Source organism: Chaetodon auriga, chromosome 10, assembly GCF_051107435.1.
Source record: "Chaetodon auriga isolate fChaAug3 chromosome 10, fChaAug3.hap1, whole genome shotgun sequence".
Lineage (NCBI taxonomy): Eukaryota > Metazoa > Chordata > Actinopteri > Chaetodontiformes > Chaetodontidae > Chaetodon > Chaetodon auriga.
The window spans coordinates 5,581,401-5,608,990 of NC_135083.1; the positions used below are offsets into that span (position 1 = coordinate 5,581,401).

General features: G+C 42.8%; 2 protein-coding genes across 3 annotated transcripts; both read left to right on the forward strand.

Annotated features, from left to right (window-relative positions):
- Positions 1–1,354: 1,354 nt before the first annotated feature.
- tuba5 (tubulin alpha 5) lies at positions 1,355–6,736 on the forward strand. Its single transcript, XM_076740798.1, has 5 exons — positions 1,355–1,428; positions 3,774–3,999; positions 5,146–5,294; positions 5,687–6,367; positions 6,443–6,736. Exons 1-5 carry the CDS (start codon positions 1,426–1,428, stop codon positions 6,734–6,736), a joined length of 1,353 nt encoding a protein of 450 aa, XP_076596913.1. The 5' UTR covers positions 1,355–1,425.
- A 2,747-nt stretch (positions 6,737–9,483) lies between these two features.
- kdm5bb (lysine demethylase 5Bb) lies at positions 9,484–26,866 on the forward strand. Of its 2 annotated transcripts, XM_076740620.1 has the most exons (28): positions 9,484–9,887; positions 11,336–11,413; positions 11,879–12,001; positions 12,095–12,265; positions 12,844–12,900; positions 13,685–13,843; positions 13,996–14,089; positions 14,586–14,704; positions 15,676–15,834; positions 16,657–16,776; positions 16,863–17,021; positions 17,579–17,760; positions 17,916–18,078; positions 18,225–18,344; positions 18,985–19,179; positions 19,509–19,690; positions 19,876–20,000; positions 20,751–20,901; positions 21,041–21,155; positions 21,396–21,751; positions 22,592–22,730; positions 22,818–22,997; positions 23,464–23,625; positions 23,750–24,235; positions 24,324–24,408; positions 24,521–24,729; positions 24,820–25,086; positions 25,938–26,866. In XM_076740620.1, exons 1-28 carry the CDS (start codon positions 9,735–9,737, stop codon positions 26,073–26,075), a joined length of 4,647 nt encoding a protein of 1,548 aa, XP_076596735.1. In that variant the 5' UTR covers positions 9,484–9,734; the 3' UTR covers positions 26,076–26,866. The 2 variants fall into 2 exon arrangements, with proteins under 2 accessions (XP_076596735.1, XP_076596736.1); XM_076740621.1 differs by lacking the exon at positions 12,844–12,900 and having other exon boundaries at positions 9,520–9,887.
- Positions 26,867–27,590: the final 724 nt, after the last annotated feature.

The window sequence follows — 27,590 nt, forward strand, 5'->3', positions numbered from 1 at the left end:
CACACACACAGAGCAAATGTGGAGAATCGCCCAGCCACTCAGAGCAGTGCCATGCCTCTCATTCATCAAACTGTACAGAACAGATGTACCACAACCTGATGTGTCCATTTCAACATACAGAGACAGAACTTGCATCCAAAGTACTGGTTTCCATGACCAAAATCCCAGCATGTTTTATCTTCCCAGTATGTTTTATATTACTAAGAATAAGCATTTTGTGATGATTGCATTAGCCATGCTAGTGCTGTGGTCCAGCCTGAAGTAAAATACCTGAACAACCATTGAATCACTTGCTATGAAATTTGGTTCAGACGTTAAATTCCCCTCAGAATAAATTCTGATAACTTTGATCATTCCTGACGTTTCATCCAGCACCATCATTTTTTATTAATCCAGTACTTTGATTTAGGACTGAATACCTGCAAAGACTTTCCCATCAGCCTCAGCTGTAGTTTGTATGCACTGATCTTATGCTTAAATACTGCTACAACAATGTAAAAATACTCCCAAGTAAAAGTCTACCAAGGTCCATGGAATTCTACTTTGTGTGCATATACTATAGCAAATATCAGCATGTCAGAATGCAGCTGTTAGCATTTAGCTCAGAGCATCACTGCGCCTGCAGCCTCACGGTGGAAGGAGACTCTTGTACTTCTACTTCATTCCATTTATTTGATGGTGTTGGGTACAGGTTACTTTCCAGATTCAAAATAATAATACAAAATATACTCATTAAGTAAATTATTGTCTATTTTTTGGATAAAAATAAGACTTTATTGATCCCTTGCCCACCTCATAGCATAGACAGTAGAAAATAAGTCCCACCTTTACCAGCTGCAACTTCAAAGTTCTGTACTTCTTAATGCATCAATACTTATAATAGAATAATACAGTATTCACCTTTCTGAAATGGGTCTTTCTTTCTGCGTAATGAGTACTTTAAGTATATATTGATTACGGTGTGTTTATACTTAAAGATTTGAGGACTTCTTCCACCTCTGCCACTGACACAGTGCCGAAGTGACTCAGACGGATAAATATGAATTAAAATGTGACAGATGACCAAACTAATGTGTCTAATTTTCTCTCCAAGCGCTCTTTCTTGTGCATTCAAGTAGCAAGGAAAAAAAGTGAGTAAAGAAAGATTTTGAGGGAGGAAACTCACCATCCCTCCCTCCCTCCAGCTACCTACTCCCTCCTCCGCCGTCTAAAGCCTGAATAAGCGCCATCAGACACATCGGAGAGCCTGTCTGCAGATATAAAGAGCGGCTGGCAGCGGGTGGGACAGAGCAGCGAAGTGCTGGTGGAGACACGTTACCTGTCCCAGAACAGAGCAGAGGAACTGCACGTCTGTTTGGAGCCTCCCTGCAGATCAACTTACAGAAACCTGCACCAAAAACAACTACTTCTACCATCTGGAGCAACATGGTAAGACAATTACAGCTTATTAGAAATGAGGAAGCTTATCCAGGTAAAGTATGACATCAGGTCAAGTGTTTCCATAACTTATATATTGAACTTTTTCCGAAATCTCGTGTTTTTCGACAGAATTGAGAAAGCAGCATGTGTGAGAAATAGGATCTGATTTTCAACCAAGCTGCAAAAACTCCCCAAAACTCTTCCTGAGGGTATTTGAGTGGACAAATTGAGTTATTAGTCAACAGACCTGAAGCTACAAAACGGATGGCTTGAGTGATGTCTTCATGTTACTCTTTGCACTGTGAGTGTTAATAGTTTTATGAGTTTACAATCACTGACAGACAACAAGAGGAGGTCAAAGCTTCATCTTCACCCTCAGCTCATTCAGCTGGCCCTCAGAAGCACCTTAAAAAGCCTTTTTTATGATTTTATTTTCTTTAATCAGCATTCATATCCTCAAACTTGAGTCTACTCATGTCTTACAAATGTCACTCAACAGCAAAAAATCATCTTGGTTGATGTTCTTCCTCCAGGGAAAACAAAACCTGAAATTCTCAACATGTTGAAACATGATCAAGGAAATCACTTAGAAAATGTAACCGTTCAGCGCTGGAATAAGCCTCTCCTGTCTTTGACGTTATTTACACTCAACAGCTTGAAAAGCACAGTGCAAATACAGTGACTAATACAGTCAATTATCAGACATGATTCCACTGCACGCTGAGCTGATCTGTACGGAGGCAGAGAAAGACCATAAGAATTTCAGTTTTCATCAACAGCTCAAGTGTGAAACTGAATCACTGTTGAAATTTAAATACTGCTGAATTTATAGCAAATTAAAATATTTAATTATGGAAACTATCTGTCTGAATTATTTGTGCTTTAAATTTTCCTCATTGTAATGTCCAGTAGGTTATTTCAGATGGTGCAATTTTAATATTAATTGACTCAATTCTTCAATCAGAATTTGATCTTTTGTTTGTTTGTCACATTTTGTACATTTATGGTTCCAGTGAACGACTCTGACCGGTGATCCATTGACTTTTCCTCTTTCCTTACGACCACCATCAGGTCAAAATTGAAGCAGCCGAAGGGGAACTTTGGGTTTAGTCCTAATAAGAAAATATTAGCATGCTAACTAAGATGGTTCAAACATTATACCTGTTTCACATGTTAGCATTGTCACTGTGACCATGTTAGCATGCTGACATTAGCATTTAGCTCAAACCACTGCTGTGAATGAACAGTCTCACAGAGCTGCTAGCATGGCTGTAGACTCTTAATTTTTTTTTGAGTATTGGATAATTTTTCCATTTTGACTTTGTGAACCCTAAAAACAAACCAAAAACTTCCTTCTTTTTCTTCGAAATTACACAACTTGAAGTAACGTACAGAAAATCCAAACCGGTTCAAAATATTTCAGGGCTTTAAACCACAGACTGCATAAAACATGGACGTAGGCTCTGTAACGTCACCCACAGGTTTCTGAAGAGCCATCGTGAAGCTCAGTGACAGCGGCTCCACCAAACTGCCGGTTAATCCAGAAATGGGCAAAGAGGTGGAGTGTGGGTGGAGCTAAGGCAGCACAGCTGTCACTCAAAACAGCCAAGCCCATAATTATACACCTTTAAGTCTTAATATAGTTAAACAGCTGAGTTATATAAAAACACACCTCAGTATATTTGTCATGAACAGGGATGTTACCTATAGAGAGCAAAACCAATTTTATTTCTGCTGTTAAGTTGGGCATGTTATCATTGGGGTCTATGGGGTCAACTCGCTTTTGGAGCCAGCCTCAAGTGGCCGTTTGAGGAACTGCAGTTTTTGGCACTTCTGTGTCATTGGCTCCATTTTTCAGCCTTGGACTTTGCTTTCAGACTGCAATAACTGATTTCTGTGGCCACCTGGGGGCAGTGGAAACAAGGTGTGAACACAACACTGACGTGATTGATATCTTATATTCACATCCAGCGTTTATGGAGACACATTGTCTTTTATTTCAGTTGCTTTTTAGAGTCACATCCTTCTTTGCTTCCACAGGGGTGTATTTTTTCTATTTGGAATAACTTTTGACCTCCTAAATTTCCACATCCATGACTTTTATTTTGAGCAATATTTCAGAGTTCAGAGATCTGAAACAGGGGATGTTAACTCTGGATGTCAAAAGTATATTTTACAACAGAAATAACAGGAAAAAAAAAGCTCCTTGTTAATCCTTTTCGGGTTTATTGCAATAGATGGCTGTCCTTATGAACTATGAATGTTTTTGAGTTGTTTTACTTTGTGTATTGTGCTAAAAACTTTGTGACAGACATCTTAACTTCCATTTTTATGGGGTTTTTTTTTCTGTTCAGAGAGAGTGCATCTCCATCCATGTGGGCCAGGCAGGTGTCCAGACAGGAAATGCCTGCTGGGAGCTCTTCTGCCTTGAGCATGGCGTCGGTCCTGATGGCGTCTTCCTGGAGAGTCCAGCAGAACCGAACTCTCGCGAAGACCCGTTCAATACTTTCTTCAATACTGGGAGCTCTGGGCGTCATGTTCCAAGAGCGATATTTGTGGACCTGGAGCCCACAGTTGTTGGTGAGTACTCCTACTTCTCTCTATTTTTCATTTCCGTTCCCGTCGTCCTGTTATGTGTGGTCGTATGTGTCTAGTGTGAGTGCATCTCCATCGTCATGGGTCATGCAGGTAACTGCAGATGAGAACAGTGGTATCCAAGCAACAAGTGCAGTGGCGACTCCTTTACCTTGTATTCAATGCAGGCTAACATTTACAGAAGTGTATTATGTAAATAGCAAGTTGCGCAGTGCTGGATTAAACCACACAAAACCTTTTATTCCAGTGTGTCCCTCAGTTTATGCTCAAGCTGCTTAAAGACAAAATATCCACATTTGTCAGCATTGTTACACAATCTAAACCTGCTCATCCCAGCTTTCACTGAAGCCACAGCGGTGTAAGTGGTTGTGCTTTAAAATAGTCTGTCATTGAGTTTCAGTGAAACTCTACATCCACAGTATGGAGCCCCAAAGCTGCCAAAATGTAGTGAAAAGAGTTTGCCATTTGGGGGGAGATGGCATCCCCCTCTCCATCCATTCATATGTTAGTCTAATCTACCTGATTCTTTGATCCTGTATCTAACTGAGGTTTGTACAAGTGAGAATCAATGTCCGTGATCATGGCTCTGAAATATCAGTCGTCTGACTGTGCTGCGTATTGATTAATCCACGGTGCTGTCCATGGTGCTGAAGGAGCAGAAAGATTTATTGCCCTTCTGTCAGTTTCACTTTGGATCTATAATATTCTCTAATGTGTATACTATAAATACTCAGTTCTGTTCTTTGCTGCAACCTGTATACTCTGCAGAGGAGAGTCACCTTCACGATCAAAGTGACAAGTAGAAACATGTCAGTCAGGGCAAGAGCAAGAGGATCATAGAGACGCACTGCTGCCTGTAGTATTCCTATAATATTTCTATGGTCATTCAGGAGCATTAAATAATTAGATTTTGACAGGAAAATAAGCAAAGTTAGTCAGGTGTTTGTTACATTAACAGACCTGTCTGCCGTATCACCAATGAGTCTGTAGGATTGAAAAGGTTAAAGAAAATTAGATGGTAAAGCTGATAAACGACACACCTGGACACACACCTGGATGCACTGGTCTGTTGAAACAAGTGAAGCTGCAGTTGATCGTATTGACTTTTCTGGATAAAACTTTTCTTTTCAGATGAAGTCAGGGTTGGAAAGTACAAGGAGCTTTTCCACCCTGAACAGCTGATCTCTGGAAAGGAGGATGCAGCCAACAACTACGCACGAGGCCATTACACCATCGGGAAAGAAGTCATTGATGGAGTCATGGAGCGTGTTCGTAAAATGGTCAGAAATAAAGATAAAACCTGACGGATGACGGTTGTTTCTGCTATTTGACACTATTTTTAAAAGAATCTAATAGTGAGAATAATGATGCTCTTAAAATGACCACAGTTTTATTGCCTCATCTTAAAGCTAACACGTTAGCGAACATGTTACATTTCTGTGCTACCTTGTATTTCGGAACAGTTCAATTAAATTATAATGTGTTGATAAGTGAACTTTTGAGGTGCTGGTAGGTAGATTTTGTCACCTTTGCTCAGATTCAGGCTAGTGGTTTCCCTCTGTTTCCAGTCTTTGTGCTAAGGTAAGCTAGGTAAGCTGTGTACAAAAAAGTGAATAAGTACATTTCGCAAAATGTAAAACAAGTCCTTCTGTCCTTCTGTCCTTCTCGTCAGACGGACCAGTGCACAGGCCTGCAGGGGTTCCTCGTCTTTCATAGCTTCGGAGGTGGAACTGGCTCTGGCTTCACCTCTCTGCTGATGGAGCGTCTGTCTGTAGACTATGGCAAGAAATCCAAGCTGGAGTTCGCTGTCTACCCAGCTCCCCACGTGTCAACTGCTGTGGTGGAGCCCTACAACGCCATCCTGACCACCCACACCACCTTAGAGCACTCGGACTGTGCCTTCATGGTGGACAACGAGGCCATCTACGACATATGTCGCCGCAACATGGACATTGAGAGTCCTGGTTACATCAACCTCAACAGGTTGATCGGTCAGATCGTGTCCTCCATCACGGCCTCCCTCCGCTTTGACGGCTCCCTCAATGTCGATCTGACGGAGTTCCAGACCAACCTGGTCCCATTTCCGCGCATCCACTTCCCACTGGTCACTTACTCACCCATCATCTCGGCTGAGAAGGCGTACCACGAGCAGCTCACTGTGTCCGAGATCACGAGCGCTTGCTTCGAGCCGACCAATCAGATGGTCAAGTGTGACCCTCGTCAGGGCAAGTACATGGCGTGCTGCATGCTGTACCGAGGTGATGTCGTCCCTAAAGATGTAAATGCCGCCATCGCAAATATAAAGACCAGACGCTCCATTCAGTTTGTCGACTGGTGCCCCACTGGCTTCAAGGTGAGAAACATTACGAGGGTAAGAAGTGCAGCTGGAGATACGTTATGTGTCTGATTGTTATCTTTGTCTCACCAGGTTGGCATTAATTATCAACCTCCAACTGCAGTTCCTGGTGGTGACCTGGCCAAAGTCCAGAGGGCTGTGTGCATGCTGAGCAACACCACCGCCATCGCTGAGGCCTGGTCCCGCCTTGACCACAAGTTCGACCTGATGTACGCTAAGCGTGCGTTCGTCCACTGGTATGTGGGTGAGGGGATGGAGGAGGGAGAGTTCGCAGAGGCCAGAGAGGACCTGGCCTGTCTTGAAAAGGATTACGAGGAGTTGGGTCAAATGAGCCCCGATTCTGAAAATGACGACGAGGAATACTGAACCTTATGAGGCTTTGGGCTGTGACGGCTCTTATCCTATAGAATGATTTCATATCTGCGCTGCGTACCTTCTCAGCAAGAGTTAAACAGATCGATGATCTTTCTCGCTGCCATATTTTTAGAACATCAGCTTTAGATTAAGAGAACAACCTTCGATAAGTTGTATTTGAATTGTGCTGTACAATAAAGTTTGTTTTGGCGTGTTCTAGCAGGGCGTCACAGGTCTAAGATGAAACCATGCAGTCGCCCCGTCATCATTACAAACCCGCCCAGGGATCTTTGTCACGGACCACCTCTGCCTCCTGTCTTTCTCCCCATGTTTCCTGTCTTCCTCTCAACTGTGTACTATTGAATAAAGGCAAACATACCTAAAAGATTAGCTCAAGAAAAACCCCAAAGCAAACTAACCACGATAACCTATTAATAAAATAAGGTCAAACAGTTGTATTTTGTTTGTTATATCTCCTTGTTGTCCAATAAGTATTATAATAATTTTAAAATCCGCCATTTTTTACCTTTTAATACTTTGCTTTTCTTCTGATCAAGACAACAAGAAACTGAAATGGCTATGCAACATTATTATTACACCGAATTAAAAAATAGTTTTAAAGAAGGGAAAGCTTTGTTTTATATGGGTTATGTATCTGCAATCAAATAAACATTTAAAGACAAAGAGATGCTTCCTACATATTCATGCTTCATATGTTCAAGGTCACTTCGGCTCTAAAGAGGTCTAATTCCCTGACAGACCTCTTTTGAATAAAATGATATAACACTTGAATCATAGATTAACAAACAGGAGACTGTGAGACCAAACAGACTTGTCTGAGATTTGGGAAAGTGTTGCTTTGTAAAAACTATTGTAAACACTCATCACAGTTACACATTTTACAGCTGAGGTCTCCAAGTAGGAGACTTCTGAGACATCAACAGAGTAAAACCAATTCTCATTTAATACGTAAATGCCATGAAGTAACAAGGTGATAAGGCAATGCAGCATATGTTTTTGAGCTTAAACAGGGTGTTCGGGAGTTTTCAGGATTATTATCTTTATCTAATATCATAATATCATATACTGCAATACGTAAAACAAATGTTTCATGTATCATCAGCATTGGTGGAACGGAAGTATTATTACTCAAATACTGTACTTGAGTAGACATTTGAGGGACTTTTACTGTACTTGGGTATATCAATTTTATGCTATACTTATACATGTCAGAGGGAAAAATCTTACTTTTAACCACATTTATTTTAGATATTTAAGATTTTACATAACAATTATATGATAAGTTTATAGAATATGACGCATTATTGTATCTTAAACTTCCCAACAGCTCCACACTGACCAACAGATAACATAACACAACAGATAAGCACTGCTTACACATTAATAATGATTCATTAATATAACATCACAGAACACTGACAGGGGCCATTTTGCAGAATAAGTTATTTTACTTTGACACTTTAAGTACATTTTGTGGCTAAAATTCTGTACTTTTACTGTAAAATGGAATAGAGGACTTTTACTTAGAATGCAATATATTAATAGTAGTAGTACTGCTACTATTTTTACTTGAACTGAAATGATGATCTTACACTTCCATAGCTCACATAAGCCACAATTGAAGCTCCTTCCTGAAATATGTGAGAAGATGAGTTTGACCGAGTTTTTGGTGTTGCAGCAGCTGACCCAGGTGCCTCTGCCTGAGCAGCAGCAGATGTTATAAAACGTTCCTGAGAAACATCCAATCAGACCGCACAGACTGGCTATTTAAACAACGAGTCCCGGTGGCCGTGAAGGTGTCACCTGAACGAATTCATCCGCGCAAGTGTAAACACAAGACGGTCCACAAAGGAGGGAATTGATTTACAGACTTCCAGGACAGGTTACACTTTTCTAATAACACCATGGGAGAAACAGCTTATAATATTATTCCCAAATAGATGCAATGTATTATTGGGTGGTGATGAAAATACTAAGCGTACTTGATGTCTTACCAAGATTTTAGGCTGTGGCCTGTGGAGCACACTAGATTTAGATTTAGATTGATCCACCTTCCGTACAACCTCAGAGTACACAAATACATCAGACCGGACAGAGTGCATCAAATTTGTCAAATACACACATAAATCCCACACAGCATCAGAGTACAACCTCACAGTACACGAATACACACATTATCACCTATCCTCAATCCCACTTCAATGCAAACTTGTTTTTATTAAACATTTCAATTTTTAACATTTAAGCCTTTGAATACGTGGGATTTAGGGGACGAAAAACCCACCACTGTTAGAGTCGAGCCCGATTCAGATTGTCTTGTATATTAGTCTGAGTACTAATTAGTTTATTAACAGTTTTTTAATTTGGCTGCACATTAGTGGTTGGACATTTAGACATCGCTGGAGTCCAGTCTCTCAGTTCAACAGGAAATTCAGCTAAATTCAGGTCTACACTGTTTCTGTGCTAAAGTTTGAGGCTGTGAGAGGAAAAATGCAACAATTTGATGTCTTTATATAACATGTGGTGTAATAAAAAACTATTTACAACTCATGTATTATGCTCATATATTGACAAAATGGGAGTGTTATTTAGCTCTAGTTACTCCTTAAGAAGTCGATGGAACACCAAACCTTGCGGAAACTGAGAAATCAAACACGCATTAATAAAACTGCGTGGTGTCTAGTTTTTTGAGCGGACGTGCTCACTGCCTTGGAACATTCTCCTCACTGTGCATGGATGTGTATGTGTGAGTGTGTGTTTGTGAGTGAGTGAGTGTGTGTGCGTGTGTGTGTGTGCGTGTGTGCAGGCTGTATGTGTGTGTAAGCTGCCTCCTCTCGTGTTGATGACGACTGACTGCCACCGAGTCTGACGGTGAACAAACGGGATTAAAAAAATAAAAACACTCCAGGAAAACCGTAACGCGGCGGTACTTTTTTTGAAAAACCGGTGCCCTGTCCTGTCCGAGCCTCCACCGGGTCGGTCCGAAACGATGAGCCACCCTCGGCCGGACGAGTTCAAGCCTCCTCCGGAGTGCCCGGTCTTCGAGCCCAGCTGGGAAGAATTTAGAGATCCGTATGCCTTCATCAATAAGATCCGTCCCATAGCCGAAAAAACTGGCATTTGCAAAGTCCGACCGCCTCCGGTGAGTGTGATAAACGACGATAAAACGTCGCACCGACACGGATGCTGAATTAGAGCACCGTTAAGACGCTGTAGATGGACCGAGCGCTCGGGATTTAAAGGGACTGTTCAACATGGCGGATAAACGGCTATGTTCATTCTTTGTGCTGCCACCGCTAGCTAGCTCTCATTCGTGGTTATTAACGTCGTAACCAGGCTGGTTTGGTCGACTTTGAGCTAGTTGGCGGTAATACGGCCGTGTCAAGTTATTAAAAGTGGATTGTAGTCGTGGTTCACCGTGTGTCAACAAAGCCTCGGCGGTCCGGTCATTGAGCCACTTAGCTAGCATGCTAACGCTAGCTAACAGCTCTCAACCAACCTGTCATAATTTTTAGCTCGCGGCTTTGATAGAGGTGGCGATGCGGAAGCCATTCGGCTGCGCAGAAAATCTTGATATGGTCTTTAGATACACATGGGTGTTAATGTCGTGGTTTATTTTACTACTTAAATGCCCTGAAAGTCCTGCAGGCGACGTTAATTATGGATTATTTGTTGAAGAGCATCCTGCTGCAGTTGGGTCACTCAGTGTAGTCGGGTCTGTGTGATCCATCACTTCTCGGTCAGCTGGCAGCTTGTAATGAATATATGAACAAGTGTGTGTTTTATGGGTCAGGCCAAATTAATGTTCCCTTTATGGTGGAGTGTCAGAGAAATTGCATCATGAATGGAACAACAAGCACACTGGGTTACTCCATTACAAAGACCACTATTATTGTCAAATAACAAGTTGTGACTGTTGAAGTTGTGGTTTAACCCGCCATGTTACACAACATTGAAGTCCTGTTGCACTTTATTGAAATTTAAGGTTGTTAAAGATGAGCCACTGTTCATGTGTGAGCCTGTGTTGCAGGGTGTTGTCCTCCATGTTGGCTTTGTGGTAAGCTGGGCTGGTGAGTCTTCCATCTGGCCATTTTGTGTGCCAGTGGGGGATGTTGGCTACTGACTTAAAACAAGAACTTGGGTCCCCGTTTGCATGGGGGGGTATTGTCATAGTGTGTGCTGGGCTGTGTGAAGTATTGACACAAATATTGATTGGTGTTGTGTGTTAGAAGCTGAAAAGGATCACTGTGTTCTTTCAGTAACAGCAGGCCTTGCTTTTCAGCCATCCTTGAGTCTAACGTCAGTTTAAAACCTGCAGCCGAGTAGTTACACGCTTCCTTCATGTGCCCAATTTCAGTATAGTTAATCCACCCTGATTTAAGAAGAGGAGTATTTCTTAAATTTGGGTCCATGTTTTGAAAAAAAAAAATGTGGTTATAAGGGAGCCGTCTTGAAAGGAAAAACAAATAGAATTAGTGATATGACTCTGCAGCACTGAAAATTGTAAAAACTACCAACTACATATCCCCACCCAGGCTACGTGTTGTGATGACCTTCATGTGCAATCCTGTGTATTTTGTTTCTGTTCAGGGTTGGCAGCCTCCGTTTGCTTGTGATGTTGACAAACTTCACTTTGTTCCTCGGATCCAGAGGCTCAATGAGCTTGAGGTGAGTTTTGTCAATCAGACTGTACCAGCGATTATTTCACTAAATGCATTTTTGCTGTAAAATTGTACAATAGTTGCCTTATTTTTACCCCATTAATGTTATTACTAGGCCCGTAATGGCTATGCTGATGATAACAAGGAGCAGTAGTGTCATTGATGCCTTGTGATGCTTTTATGTAACAAAGGATAAATTACAAATTTACACTGGAAATTACAATGCCTAATTGTTATATAATCCAAGCATTTGAAAATGAAATTAAAAGTGCATCTATTTATTTTCTTATTTTAAACAACATGTCACACTGCCTCGTGATCTTGGACACAACCTGTTTGGATCAGTTTTGGCCCCTATCATATTCTCCCCAGTGATTATCTTGGTTTTCCCAGAATTCTTGGTCTGGGTTTATTTCCTTGAATTTGATTTCTTTGTAGTTGATTGTTGTCTTTTCTTCCATTTATGTCCCAGGCACAGACCAGAGTCAAGCTCAACTTCTTGGACCAGATTGCCAAATTCTGGGATCTGCAGGGATGTGCCCTGAAGATTCCTCATGTGGAGCGGAAGATTTTGGATTTATATAAGCTAAATAAGGTTGATAATTGACACCACTGCACATTATTGTATGCAGAATTTTCAAATACAGTTAATCAGCTCACACAGTAACCTGACTCACTGTCGTTTCAGCTGGTGGCAGATGAGGGTGGATTTGACATTGTTTGTCGGGACAGACGATGGACTAAGATTGCACTACAAATGGGCTTCGCCCCCGGCAAGGCTGTCGGCTCCCACCTGCGAGGACATTATGAGAAAATTCTTTATCCCTACAATCTGTTTCAAAGTGGAGCAAACCTGCTGGTGAGTTGGACACATGCGTCATTGTGACAGCAGAACTTCCTCTTCATGATAAGCACAAAGCATGTCACACACACGACAGTGTGTGGCTCATCGGTAAACAAATTCCTAATAATGTTTATTCATACTGTTTATTACTACCAATTATTGGATGTTGCAGTCAAAGTGAAATATACCTTCGTTACGCTTAATGTTGAACATGAAACAAGTCCGATCAAAGACTTGTAGGGAATATGGATTACATACTGACCAACAGACCATAAAGATAAATAGAAACAAATGCATTATTAGGATATGCATGTTCTGTTTTGGTTATATCTATGTTTTATGTTGTATTTTATTTCAAAAGTGTTTTTTATAGTATTTTTGTTTTTTATTTTAGTTGGGAGGGTAACTCTGTTGTCTGACTAATATACTGAAAGCCAGTTTATTATCTAGTGTCTTGTCATGTCAGCTTTTGCACCCTAATATTTCATAACATGTTGCAAGAGAGCTTGTCCAAGGTCATTAGATTGGTACCATGTGACCTTTGGACAGGTCACTCTAAATTGTTTAATTACCCAAGCTCTCTCTTGCCTCAGGCACCAGAGGCAGCTTCCAAACTGATGCGTTTGGAGGCTGATCCTGAACTTGAAAAGGTATGTTTGTGTCGTGGTTAGAAGCCTCTCGGCCTCACAATTAACAAAATGCACGTTTGTCTGTGGCTGGAAAGTGTATTGTATGTATTTTCAGACACTGTATTGTGAATTTAACTTGTCCTCAAATAGTCATTTGCCAGTTTTACAACTCAGTCTGCACATAACATGTATCTTGGGACAAATGTGAGATGTTTTGTTTCTGTGCCACGCAGCAGTCAGCAGTTAAGTGCTAATTATGTATCAGTTCAAATATTGTAGTTTTCTCTTCTGTCCTTCAAAAGTGCTACACTAATTATTTAAACCAATGCACATGTAACTCCTGAAAGTCTGACCTTCATCACCTGCACACTTCCACTGATATGGCATGTTCTCCTTTAGTTTCTGTGCTCCTTGTTTGAGCTGACAAACTGTAACTAACCACATCCTCCTTACAGCCTCTTCTGTCCTCCGGCTGTTCAAATTGAAACTACCATCTACTGTCTTTGATAGAGTGTCCCAGTCTTTCAACAGCATTAGGTAGATTCTGACACTTCCTAGTTATTGTCACACATTGCCCTGTTTTTATGTAATTACAGCTGGTAAACTGACATAATAAATAGAGGATCCCTTTAAAATGTAGGCTGTGGTACATGTACACTCACACTTCCTCTCTAAGACACTCAAACCATTTATATCTGACTGTTCACCACATTTTAACATACAGGTATTTCCAGTTAGGCCCACATTCGCTTTTTTTTAATATCGAGTGAGCTGTTGGTTTAAACTGTCACACTGTTCCCTCCAGTGTGTTCAGAAGCCAGTCCAGCCATTGGAGAGTCCATTAAGCATGGAGAGCATGGAGCATATCATGGAGCATAAGCTGCAGGACCAGGCTCAGAGACAGCTTGCCCAGATGCCAGACATGTGCCCCAGTGCTCGCAGAGCCAAACGCATGAAGTATGAGGTGGGTGTCGTTGAAGAGCGCCACACGCACCTGACTAAAACTGTCCTGAAATAAGCAGCACAGACATCATTCTTCACTGTTCTCCACGTAGTTTCACATTTACATCACAGTTTTAGTTTGCTCGCGGTCTCACATCCCACTTTTTTCTGCAGGCCTTCTGTGTGAAGACTGAACCAGGCGAGCCCGCAGACAGCAAGCCGAACCTGAGGCGGAGGATGGGCTCGTTCGTTGCCAAGCAAGAACCAGGTCAGGCTTCACATCCCAGAGTGAAAAAATAGTCATACTTATGGCATTTATAGTATCGACAGTAACACCCCCCTCTCCCGATTTAGCATTTCTAAGCATTATATAAACCTTTCATAAATGCATCATAGTTATAAGCAGAAATACGTGTTGAATCATGTGTTTTTCAACAATTGTAACTCCTCCTGTGGGCACTCAAAAATGGAGGCTGGTGTGTAAAAGGATAGCGACTGACAATATAATAAAACCTTGGTGTAAAAATATAAAATATGTCTTGTAGGAGAAGTTCTAATTGTTAACAAATATTGTGCACTAATAAACATTTAAAAGATGTAAGCACAACTACATTATAGTGTGCTATAAACCGTTTATTAAATGTTTTGTATACTGCTTGTAAATGCTATGTTGGGCGATAGAGTCAAGTGTTTTCACTGTAGAAGTTAATTAAAATGTGCCAGGCTGCGTAATGATGTTATTAATGTTTCCTGTTGTCTTGCAGAGAAAGAGATTCCAATTCCAGTGAAACAGGAACAAGCTGAGAGTAAGGAACCAATAATTGAAGCTGACAAATCCAAGTCACGGTACAAGAAATTCATCCCTCCTGTTCCTCCGAGTCCAGTGAGTAGAAATGTCTTTGGAGGAGATGAAACCTGCATGAGATATCAAATTTCTTGATCAAAAATTAATAAGCTGGTCCGTTTAATGCATCATCGGAGGTCCAAGCTCAGCTTTAATCTCGTAATATTAGACTTGTGCTGTGAAAATATTTTTTCTGTGTGCATTGTTTATTTAAAGTTTGTTTGGAGGAGCCACTTTAGCTCTTGCTAATGCAGTTTGTAGTCTTCCTGGGGTCCACAAGTAAACACAAATGATGCATAGAAAAGACAACATTTACATGGAATTGCTTAAAAGTTGACATTTAGACCCAATTTGCTCTCTGGCACATGTGTCTTGCACAGATGGGCTTGCTGTCCCACCCTAATAAAGCCAAGTGTAAACACAAGAGGCGTTGAGGATGGAGATGGTGTGAGACACATTCTAGCCAGATGATGGAAAGAAAAAGTATCTGTGTCTCCAAAACGCCTCCGTAATCTTTACTCCTTCCAAAGTGTAACTAAAGCAGTAAGCAGTCTGTCTGATTTTCTTAGCAAATCCATGTTCTGTCTCCTCTGTTCCAGCGATAACAGCAGCTAAAGTTACACAAACACAACGCAGAAAAGAGCTGTTTGTTCTCCATCTGATTAAAGCAACAAGAACAACTTAGGGAATTCTACAAATACGATCAAACACAAGCTGATCTCGCCGACAGAGAAGCTTATGTGTGGCTAAGTGTGAGAGAAAGTGAATCAGATCTCAGCTGGACTGACCAGTGTGCATGGAGCCTACATTAGACAACATTTCTAAGATGTCGTGCTTGTATTTTGAAACTCTTTATATATGTAAGTAATACGTTTTGTGTGAGCAGGTAACAGGTCCCTGATAGAAAAAGCTCTGTGGAGAAGAGAAGTTACTTTTCACTCCTGTCTTCAAGCTGTTCTTGTCAGTCGTTGAAACAGAGTCATCACAAGCTTCCCCTTTTTGTTCTGCAGGTGGATCTGGTTGTGTGTCTGGTGTGTGGCAGTGGGGGAGAAGAAGACCGTCTGTTGCTGTGTGACGGTTGTGATGACAGCTACCACACCTTCTGCCTGATCCCTCCTCTGCACGACGTCCCCAAAGGAGACTGGAGGTGCCCCAAGTGTCTGGCTCAGGTGAGGATAAACTGCTGTCTCGCTGAAGCAACATTATGCAAGAATTGGTATTTTTTGCAACTTTGAACAGTTTCAGAGTGCGCTTCACTTTCACACCACTGTCATACCGAGGTGATTCTCAGCGGCTCCCACCAGGACTCTGATCTGGATCTTATTTAATGTAGAAAATGTCTGTGTGCTCCCTTCAGATGTCAGTTCTCTGAGTTCTCACTCTGGGCAGAGGCAGCTAATAGACCAGCTAGCTGCATGGGTAACTAGCTAACTGCGGTTACAGTTAGCACTTATTAACGGTTACTGTGGCAGCAAGCAAAGCTGTCCGTCAAGAAACTGTAAATCAATTATCCTCTCCATAAAACATTGTCCACCAGAAACACTCTACAAAATCTAATCCCTGTCTCTGTTGTGGTCTGATAAACAGCACGTTCATCGAATTCAGTGGCCCATGTTACCATTTTCCAAGCTACTGTAGCTGTCATATTTTGCCTGAGTGTGGAGTAGGTTGGAAAAACGATAAACACGTACTGAGAATGTCAAGCTAGCTTGAAGACAAAGTTGGTGGTGTGTGACGTAGTGCCTAAAGCACTAAATGTGGATTCTGCTAAACCCAAGTTACACAGTGCAAAAGCAGGAGTGGAATGAAAGAAGCACCATTCCACTGTCACAGTGTCAGTGTACCATCAGCATGATTTTGAAGCTGTTATTTTAAAGTGAAGCAGTTGCATAATGTTGCTTTAACATGATACAAATTGACTCTTGAGTAATGGGCTGTATGAGCTATTAAAACAAGTCTGCTGCTCACTGCTTTTTTTATCTTACTCATAGGAATGCAACAAACCTCATGAGGCTTTCGGCTTTGAACAAGCGTACAGAGATTATTCCCTGCGTGCATTTGGGCAAATGGCTGATGCATTCAAATCTGATTACTTCAACATGCCAGTTCATGTAAGTAGAAGAGGGTTCAAAATAAATCAGCCTCTCCTGCTGCGAGTACTTTAAATTTGAATGTGTTTTGCTTGTGTTCACTACAGATGGTACCCACAGAGCTGGTGGAGAAAGAGTTCTGGCGTTTGGTGGGAGCCATCGAGGAGGACGTCACTGTAGAATATGGAGCAGATATTGCCTCAAAGGAGTTTGGGAGCGGATTTCCTATTCCGAACGGAAAGTTTAAGGTTTCCCCTGCTGATGAGGTATGCCCCTGAGTCAAACCGCCCCAAAGCTGTCGAGATGTCTGTGGAATCAAAATGTGGCCGGCGTATCTGCTTAAAGAGCAGTTAATTCAGTTTCAAGTCATTTTCTCTTCCCTCATGCTGGCACTAATGTTAGTCCATTTTTTATGTCTGATTGTGGGCTGGTGGAAGACTTTGACACACCTATAAACTAAAAGTGGGATTGTTGCAGCAGTATATTGTGCTGTAGGAGCACAAGATACTAGCAGTATGTTGTTATATACTGCTAGTATTAAAAACTGTGATATTATAATGATAAATGATTCTCAGCCATTTCGTCTCTGTTGGTTTTCCATCATACTTTCATGATATGATTGTGATTTGGGTATTAAATTATGTTCCATTTGTTATTGAAAGGTCTGAAAAGTCCTAAATTTAACTTCCTGCAGAAACCTGTGTGTGGCAGCCACATCTGACTCCATCAGATATCATCAGTCTAACATAGAATTAAGTGGTGTGAACAGTGTTTTAACAGTGACTCCTGTGTTATTAAACTCACCGTGTTTTCTGTCTTTCAGAAATACCTCAAGTGTGGCTGGAACCTGAACAACCTGGCGATGATGAACCCTTCTGTACTGACTCATGTGACAGCTGACATCTGTGGGATGACGCTCCCGTGGCTTTATGTTGGCATGTGCTTCTCCTCCTTCTGCTGGCACATCGAGGATCACTGGAGTTACTCCATCAACTACCTGCACTGGTACTTAAGAAGAAAAGCCTGCTGCTACTAAAGCTCTGCTGCCGTCCTTGATGAGAGCATAGAGATTACTTACAGTGGCTTGTGATGGCAAAGATCACATCAAGACTTTGATATTTTTGTGTCAGTTTAACCAAAATGATCTTGCTCTCTCCAAGGGGGGAACCCAAAACCTGGTACGGAGCTCCTGGTTTCGCTGCAGAGCAGCTGGAAGAGGTGATGAGGAAACTGGCCCCGGAGCTGTTTGAGTCTCAGCCTGACCTGCTGCACCAGCTAGTCACCATCATGAACCCCAACACCCTGATGGCCCACGGGGTGCCAGTACGTGTTTATATAGCTTTGCTCACATGCGCTGGTGCTTTCTATCAGTTACACACTGTCATGCGCAGCTGACATTTTCCTGAACGGGCAGCTGGTCTTTTCAACAGGATCATAAATCATCTTCTTTTGTCTCTGCCGTCCTTCAGATTTACAGAACAAACCAGTGTGCGGGTGAGTTTGTCATCACGTTTCCCAGAGCCTACCACAGTGGCTTCAATCAGGGCTTCAACTTCGCAGAGGCGGTCAACTTCTGCACTGTGGACTGGGTATGCATCACTTTGTTCCTGTTGCTCCTAACAACACATCCTGTTGTTTGTTAAGTTAATGAAAATACTGCCTCAAGCATAATTACATTGAATGACAGCCTTTGTGAAAGACAGGGAGCTAATTTTCAGTTGTTCTTTCATTTCTAATTCTAAACGAGTATTACACAAAGAAACAATCTATGTGGCTTACAGTCCTGCAGCTTTCATATGGTGTTTTTTTAAAAGCTGTCATTATGAGCTGCAGGGAAAGACTGGTGCAGTTTGTTTTAGTATTTACCTCATGTAGGCCTGCAGCAATTATTTTCATTATCAATTAACCTACAGATTATTTTCTCAATTAATCATTAGGTGTGCAAAATATCAGACAATGAAAAACAGCCATCACGAGCTCATAGACAACATGGTGACTTGTCAAATGTTTTTCTGAGCAGCAGCTTCCAAAGATAATCAGCTTTTTTCAGTGTTCAGTTTCAGAACCAGAAAAAATTACCATGTTTGAGAAATGATTTAATCAATCATCAGAATTGTGGAAGATTAATTTTCAGTGAATTACGTGCATTAGCCAGTCCCATGACTTTGCATTGTTTGTGGGTTCGTCACGCCATGAACTGTCCTTTCAAACTGTCTCTTTGCTCTCCAGATGCCACTTGGCAGGCAGTGCGTCGACCACTATCGAATGCTGCACCGGTACAATGTGTTCTCCCACGACGAGATGGTGTGCAACATGGCCTTGAAAGCAGAAACACTCGACGTGGTCCTGGCTTCAGCTGTCCATAAGGACCTGGTCGCCATGATCCAAGAAGAGCAGAGACTGAGAGAGAAAATTAAGAAAATGGTAGGATAGTCATCACTGTCATCATATCAGTACACCTTTATAGTTTCTGCAGATTATGTTTCTTCGTGTGGGATCCTGTTATCTTGCATCTGGCCTAAATACAGACAGGATGTGCACACAACTACCTTTCTGCAAAATAAAATTTCCTCTCTGTGTGAAAAAACACATAATAATTGCTAACAGTTGCTTTTACTGTGTACGTTTTGTGTCTTTACAGCAATTACGTGTTTAGCACCGTGTGAAGCGTTGGTTCAAGCGAACACACTCACCGTGTTGCCTTCTACTTTGATTTGTTTTTTAACACCTCTGTTGTTGTCGCACACCTTCAGGGGGTGGTGCATTGCAAGGAGGCAAGATACGATCACCTCCAGGATGACGAGCGACAGTGTGCCAAGTGCAGGACCACCTGCTACCTGTCGGCCCTCACCTGTCCCTGTAGCCCCGGGGTTCTGGTCTGTCTGCACCACATCAGCGACCTCTGCTCCTGCCCCGTTGCCAACTTCACACTGAAGTAAGTCCCTCTGGAGCTGATCCAGAGACAGTAAACAGGCTTTGTTCACAGAGGTCGGAGAACACGGTATCTGTGCGATGTGTGAATGTAATGAATATTACATGTGTGGAAGGACCTCCTGAAGCAGATTTGTGTCTTATTATTACTGTGTACCTCCAGAAATTGAGGGTTGTGTTTGTTTGCAGTTACAGATACACACTGGACGACCTGTTCCCCATGATGAATGCTGTGAAGCAGCGAGCTGAGCTGTATGATGATTGGGCCTCCCTTGTGTCAGAGACTCTAGAGGCTAAACTGGAAAAGAAGAAAGGTAAACAACAAGAGCAAATAAGAAAACGAAGCGTTAATGGACCAAACCGGTGGTTTATTTAACACTGCCAGCCCGTCCAGGTTTTCTTCATAAGAACTTGATATGTTGTAAGAAATCCATTTAAAGATTGAGCCAATTGTAACTGATTGTGCAGGTGACTGGTGTTTTGTACAGCCAATGAAAATCTGACAACAGGGAAATGCTGCTTCAGTGAATCATTTACAGCTAAATCAAAGAATTCAGTGCAAATAGGGGTATTACACAGAATTTGAAATGATAAATATAGTGAATGGAAATAATATGAATATATATGGCCTAAATATAGATTTCCTATTTTAAATATAGGTATTTTCTGGGTAATTACAAGAAATGGCCTTTTTTGGTGAACTCCTGGACGTACCATTATCAAAAACATGTGAGGTACTCATTTTCTGTGGTATTGTTAGAAATTTTTATTGAACTTGGACAAGGGTAAGGCTTCAAGCTGTGGTGTCATTGTGTTTTCCATCTAATAAGGTCCAGACAGAGTCATCTGCAGGCATCTGCTTACAAAACAATACTCAGGCGGAAATAAAAATCTTCTCCTTCAGTGTGATCAAATTAATTGTTTATTGGGCTGATTGGTTTCAAAACAACACAATCACTGTGGCCAAAAGTGATGAAAGGCAAGTCGGCGCAGTGTGTCGCAGGTTATTAATACTGGATGTTTTGTTATGTGTCAGACTGATTCATCAGATGTTCTCTCCTCAGGCCTGCCGGTGTTTCGCTCTCTTCTTGCTGAATCTGAGTCCAGGCTGTTCCCCGACAACGACTTGTTGCGTCGGCTCCGTCTGGTCACACAGGATGCAGAGAAGTGCTCCTCGGTGGCGCAGCAGCTCTTAAATGGCAAGAGGCAGACCAGGTAGGATTAATACACTCAAACACATCATGTTTATAGATTAGCTGTCTCCACATTTCCTTCCTTGTTTCCTCCAGTCAGGAAACGATACCAGTTCTTTAATGGGCTTCAGTTCTTTGATTCATTTGACGCTCTCTTCTAGGTATCGGTGTGGTAATGGGAAATCCTGCAGCCAGCTGACTGTGGAGGAGCTGAGCTCATTCGTGAGGCAGCTGTATAACCTCCCCTGCAGTCTCCCTCAGGCCCCCATGTTGAAGGTGGGCTGTGAAGGAGAATCTGTGATTTTAACTCACCTACCAAAAGAATTGTAACTTTGGCAGATATTGACTTGATTCAGCAGACTGCTGAAGCCTGATTATCATTACATTATCACATAATATCAGCTGTCCGGCTTAGGACACCTATGTAGTTTGTTGTTAGGCTATAATGACTGTGACTTAAATACAGAACTCAGGTATGCAAAATGGTTTTGACTGTTCGTTTGAATCTTTCTTCAGGAGCTCTTGAATCGCATCGAAGACTTCCAACAGCACAGCGAGAAGGTCCTGGCAGATGAAGTACCCAGCGTGGCTGAGATCCAGAGCCTCTTAGACGTCAGCTTTGACTTTGACGTGGAGCTGCCCGAGCTGCCCCGCCTGAGAGTGAGGCTGGAACAGGCACGCTGGCTGGAGGGCGTGCGGCAGGCCAGCGCTCAGCCTGCCACGCTCACTCTGGAGACCATGAGGAGGCTCATCGACCAGGGAGTCGGCCTGACGCCTCATCCGTCCGTGGAGAAAGCCATGGCGCGCCTGCAGGAGCTGCTCACCGTGTCCGAGCACTGGGAGGACAAAGCGAGCAGCCTCCTGAAAGCCAGGTGAGGGCGGCACTGACTGATCCGTGATGACGTTAGCGTCTGAGCCACAGTGTGGACAAACATCCAAAACCCTGACAAGAGGATGTTGTGATCGGTTGCTCTGTCAGTAGTGGCTTTAATCCAAGAACGAATCATGTCTGTGTTATGTATCCTAGCTGTACCTTTCTGTCCAGGTATTTGCACTGATTGTACGTGAATAATGTAATATTACGTCAGTGCTCCTGATTTTGCTTCATTTTAATTACAGCTAGTGCAAAATGCTGCTGCTAGAATATTCAACAAGATCAACAAAAAGTGAGCATCATATTTAGTTCTGCCCTCATTTCATTGGTACTCAGTGTTGTTCAGTATTAACTGTCACAAGTGCTTTTCAGAGGCTTTAATGGCATGGCTGTCAGTAATGTGCATCCTTTCTCTCCATTGTCAGAAAAACTAATTTCAAGTCAGGGCTTAAATTTCTACATTTTTCAGAAGTTTTCTGTTCGCTCACCATTGCTTAGTTTCCTGCAGCTTTAAATTTTGGGTTTCACTGCATTAAAACATGATTTACAATTGTGTTTTTTTGCCTAAGATGATTCAGTTAAGGTCTTTTCCATGTGTAGAGTCTTATTTTGAAAGTAATTGTAGGCTTTCGAGTGTCCTATTAAAAACTGTGTGCGTAGGAGATTTTGAACATTTTGAAAGTGCCGGTTGGAAAAATAATGTCAGAAAGCTTCCTGTGAAGGTGTTGAAAGGAAATGCCATGACAGTTCTTGTCATAGGGAGTTATTGACTTGATGCAGGTGTCGTGTCCAAGTGTTTTACCTACAGTACATCTTTTTGGTTTGCTGCCCACCACAGACCACCACACTCCATAGAGACTCTTAGTGCTGCTGCTGAGAAGGCATCTGGCATCCCTGCTCACCTCCCTAACTGTCTTCTCCTGAAAGACACCATCAGAAAAGCCCGAGAGTGGCTTCAAGAAGCCGAGGAGCTTCAGGTTAGGACACACCTGATATTTTGTGACTTATTCTCTCAGTTTTGATTTGCGGCCGATTGCACTGCTGAAATAATCTTCTTCTTTCAGGCCAGCGGCAGCCAACCGATGATGGACAGCCTCTCTGACATGGTGCTGCGAGGACAAGCTATTCAAGTCCACCTGGAGCCTTTAGACAGACTGGAGTCTTTGATGGTGGAAGTGCAAGAATGGAAAGAATCTGCAGCTGCAACGTTCCTTCAGAAAGACTCAACCTTTACCTTACTGGAGGTAAAATCCCACACATCACTGAAAATGATGCCTGGTTAACATGCAGTATTTATGGGCCATTAAATCTCTGTTTCTTAGTTGTTCCATCATCTAACACCAGAAACAGAAAAATATGTAGCGAGAGCCAGAAAGTCATGATGGTATCAAAACAAATATTTATCTTCATACAGAGAGGGAGGAGACAAGATGGAGGTTTAAAGAGACTCTCGCTTTTGTCCTTCTTTCTCTCCCTCTCGCTCACTAATTACAAACACAAAAAGAGTTTTGTTATAGTCAATTGCCAAGAAAATACAGACATTTACATACATTTACACAAGTTAATTTCACTTCAGAGATGTGAGCTGCTTTGGCAAAAATACACTGAAAAGAAAATATAGCAAAAAAAAAAAAGGTGCCAGTGAACTTTGGTCTTTACTCCTCTGGGTCTGTTAATGCAAAAGCCTGACAGTTACTTTGTTCTTCACAGGTCCTGTGTCCAAGATGTGAAGTTGGAAATATTGGTTCTCCAAAGAGGAAGGCGAAGAAAGGGAAAGAATCACCTAAGAGCAGCAAGAAGAAAACCCCAAGGCTCAACACTGTCAGTGATGTGGAAAAAGCGCTTTCAGAGACCAAGGACTCTACCTCTGCAGTAAGTGTCGTAATTCTAAGAGTTGCCTGCAAACATAAATATCTATAAGAGGCTGGAGTCGATGGGATTGATGTGCGGTCACTCTCAGGAGACGTTCTGACTCTTGTCTTGTTTTATTCACCAGCTGGCAACTCTGGAGGAGCTACATTTGAGGGAGATGGAGGCTTTCTCTAACCTCAGGGCAGCAAATGAATCAAAGCTCCTTCCCACAGCGGACTGCATGGACCTGAGAGTGTGTGTCTGTCAGAAGGCGCCCATGGGTGCCATGCTACAGTGTGAACTCTGCAGGGATGCCTTCCACAGCGTGTGTGTCAGAGACCCCTCAGACTCCTGCGAAACACAGCCGTGGCTCTGTCCACAGTGCCAGCGATCAGAAAAGCCCCCCTTGAACAAAGTCCTCGCTCTGCTGGCATCTCTGCGGCACATAGGGGTGCGCCTGCCGGAGGGCGACGCGCTGCACTATCTGATCGAGAGGACAGTTAACTGGCAGCACCGAGCGCAGCAGATCTCACAGTCGTGTAACCTACCAGAACTGGAAGAGAGGCCAGGAACTCCTCCCACCTTAACACGCTGGGCATCAAGCAGCCATGACACTCACAACAACACGCAGGTCACCTTTCATCTCCTTGTGCCACCGTTGGTAGCAGTTCAAGTGTCGTTCGCAGTTGTTAAGTTTGTGTTTGATGTTTTGGATACAGGCGCCTTGCTTGACTCCAGAGTGGAACAGGACAAGCCATGGTCAGACGGTCTTCTACACCGAGCAGAGATGCATCCCACTGCAGGGTCAGTGTCCTCCTGCTCTACCTGCAGTAGTGGCTAAATGAAGTTTCTGAACACCATTTGAGTCATGGTTGAATGTCACTGTTTATGTTCTGGGTATTTTCCTGTGTGACAGGCTTAAGTCGGGATCTGGAGGAGCTGATGGTGGAGGGGCTCCTGCTGCAGGTGTCTCTGCCAGAGGTCCAGAGCCTGTACCACGTTTTATTGGACAGAGCCAGCAGCCAGCACACAAACAGATGCATGTCGCCACCACAGGACACGTCCACAGACTGTGACACACACATGCAGTTTAACTCTCAGGGAAACGCTCTGCCAATGAACCAGGTATGAGCTCTGACCACCAAACGAGCCGCTCAAAGCACTCCTCAACGCTGCCTCACAATCAGCTTTAACATGTGTTGTGTCTGTTTTCAGGATGGCATCAATGGTGTGAGGGGAACTGTGATTGGCTCAGAAAAGAAAGCAAAGCGGCATCTGGAGAGGGAAGATTCAGACGCCGAGCACAGGGGAAAGGACAAAAAGCACACTCACAAACGGCAGAAGATGAGTAAAAAGAACCTGCAGCGCAGGCCGGCCTCGACCTCGTCCTCTCCACGCTCTGACTTCTCTCAGTCCGATGACTCCGATGAGGAAATGGCCGTGTGTCCAGCAGAGAGGTGTCAGCTACCAGAAGGAGATGAGGTGAGAAAAACCTCTGAGTCGTGTATAATATAAGATACTTGACTGTTTGTGATTGGACCAGAAGAAGCATCCAAAGACCATCTGGCTCAAGGAGTGCAGGCAGAAAGGTGAATGGTCAGATATGATGATTTTACATCCAGTAGTAGTAGTATTTATCTTGAAATGTGGATCAACGAGAAGCCAACTTCTAAATATCACGTAATTTAGCAGTGTAAGGAAAAAACTTCAGCTTCTTCTCTCAGAATAAACATGTTTTCCTCTGCAGTGTAAGAAGGTGCTTATTCAGGCAGCTTTCCTCCCAGTCTTGGATTATGGTGACATTTTCTGCGTGCCTGCTTCAGCTGCGACTGTGAAGCCCTCGGATGCTGTTTATCACTGCACTTTTTCACTGGTCATAATTATAATATTCATCATTGTGAGCTGTCTGCTAAGGTTGGGTGGTCCTCTCTCTCTGCGAGACGTGATGCACACTCTTACTGGCTTTAACCCCCTCACATCACGCCTTTGCTGTCTTTTAATGCAGGCTCTAATCAGACACTCACAAATGACTGGATTGTGTTGCAGGTGCTTTTACCGAACTTGCACTTCCAGCTGTTCTTGTTTGAGTTGATTCATCTGAGATCAAGATCAACAATGAATTTACATTAGTCAGGCGTCCACAAACACGACTCCAGACGAAGAAGGATAATGTTGTGTCTGCTGGATGTGTAAATATAAGCACCCATTTGCTAAGAAGTTCACCTCATCGACTGAACAGTGATATGTGAGGGCTGTGCTGCCCCCAAGTGGCCCAAGAGAATCTGTTATCGCAGGTCAAATGTTAAATCAACCGCTTGTGTGTTTGCCTGCAGGTGGATTGGGTGCAGTGTGACGGCAGCTGTAACCAGTGGTTCCACCAAGTCTGCGTCGGCGTTACGGCCGAGACGGCGGAGAAGGAGGACTACATTTGCGTGAGGTGTACACTGAGCGACGGACACATGAGAAAATGAAGAGAAAGCGGAGATTTTCCCGAATGATGGCTGAAGAGCCGTCGGTCCGTTTGTTGGAGCCACCCGTCTGGACGTGTCACTGATCCTGTACCCCCCTCACCCCCGTCCCGTCTGTCCGACCCTTTTGTAACAACGGTGCTATCTCCTCTTTGACTTGTTGTCCAGAACTATAATGTTTAGTTATTTTTTTGTATTTTTACATATATATTATATATATTTCTTTCTTCTTATGAATTGTTTGTGGTTGTCAAAAAGAAAAAAAAAAAACACAGGATGTGAAGTGTGCTGCATGGGATTCCATTACGTCGGCCCAAAGGAGTCTAATACATGATGCACCCGGGGTTATTCGAGGGTTAATATTCTCTTCTCCTGAACCTCCTTGCATGTTAAACCAGAGCTAAGGGGACAGAAGTCAAGGTTTTCATCCACTATCCCCCAAAAAATTACTATTACAATTTGTTTCTTTGAAATCCAGTGTTTAGTACATGCATCTTAATATAATTATTCCCTTTTTTTTGTAGAATAGGTTTATTTATCTGAGCAATAATTTTTTTGTCTGAATTGACTTAAATGGCTTGATCTCGGCTGAGTTGTGTTGGTGCTTTAACGATGGTGTGATGTACAGAAAGCTTCACAGATGGGCGGATTACAGCTCCGCTGTGGCGATGCAGCAGGACGATGCTGACATGAGCCGCCGCGGTGCGTAACCTGGCGGAGGATACTGTGGGAAGGACTTGGGGGAGCTGAAGATGTTACAAGTTTATATTGTGGAATAAAGCCCTTTTGTTCTATGGAGAAGTCTCGTCCTTTCACTTGAACATGGGAGAAAGAAACCACTAGATGTCCTCATAAACATGATTTGAAAGGGAGCTCCTTCACAGTTCATTCCTCCTCTCTCGCACACATTTACCCCAATTATTTCCATCGTCTTTGTTGACATGTTGACCACAAAAGTGAGAAATTATTTCCTTGCAGAGACTTTGGCTGTAATACACTGACGCTTGCCAGAGACCAATATTAAAAACCACTCAGGCAAAACATAATTTCACAAAAGCAGTTTGAGGCTTGGAGTTCAGTGTGATGGATAATCTTCCTCAGCTTTTCATAAGTGGATTTCACAGCTTACTTAACAAGAAGTAATGACTTCAACGGCTTCTTCTGCAGACTGTGGGGTCACAAACTTCTTCATTTTTCCACTGACCTCAAATTGAAGTAAAATCAATATTTGTGTTTTAACAGCTAAAGCTCTGCATGCATTTATGACATGTTTTCTAAGACTTCAGGCAGGCTGAAAGCTCCATGTTGCACAGTCAAACCCGACTCCTCTTCAAAACTGTAAGGATGAAGATGACAGCAGGCACTGCCAGGAGGAGATCCGTTACTGTGTGACCATAAAGCATCGATGGCAGGTGTGAAAAATACATCCCATGAACCGAGCCAGCTGTATCCTTCAGACCGCCTGTTGTCTAGCAGCAGTGACGGCCACTGAGTGCAGAAGAGCTGCAGGATGCAGTG

What these genes read in the sequence shown, in the direction of transcription:
- kdm5bb (XM_076740620.1), top strand. Translation starts at nt 9,735, where the DNA reads ATGAGCCACCCTCGGCCGGACGAGTTCAAGCCTCCTCCGGAGTGCCCG. An exon ending in GCCCCAAGTGTCTGGCTCAG is followed by an intron (nt 15,835 to 16,656) that starts GTGAGGATAAAC and finishes TCTTACTCATAG; the next exon opens with GAATGCAACAAACCTCATGA. An exon ending in GTTGCCAACTTCACACTGAA is followed by an intron (nt 19,691 to 19,875) that starts GTAAGTCCCTCT and finishes GTTTGTTTGCAG; the next exon opens with TTACAGATACACACTGGACG.
- tuba5 (XM_076740798.1), top strand. An exon ending in CCTGGAGCCCACAGTTGTTG is followed by an intron (nt 4,000 to 5,145) that starts GTGAGTACTCCT and finishes TTTTCTTTTCAG; the next exon opens with ATGAAGTCAGGGTTGGAAAG. An exon ending in GGTGCCCCACTGGCTTCAAG is followed by an intron (nt 6,368 to 6,442) that starts GTGAGAAACATT and finishes TTGTCTCACCAG; the next exon opens with GTTGGCATTAATTATCAACC.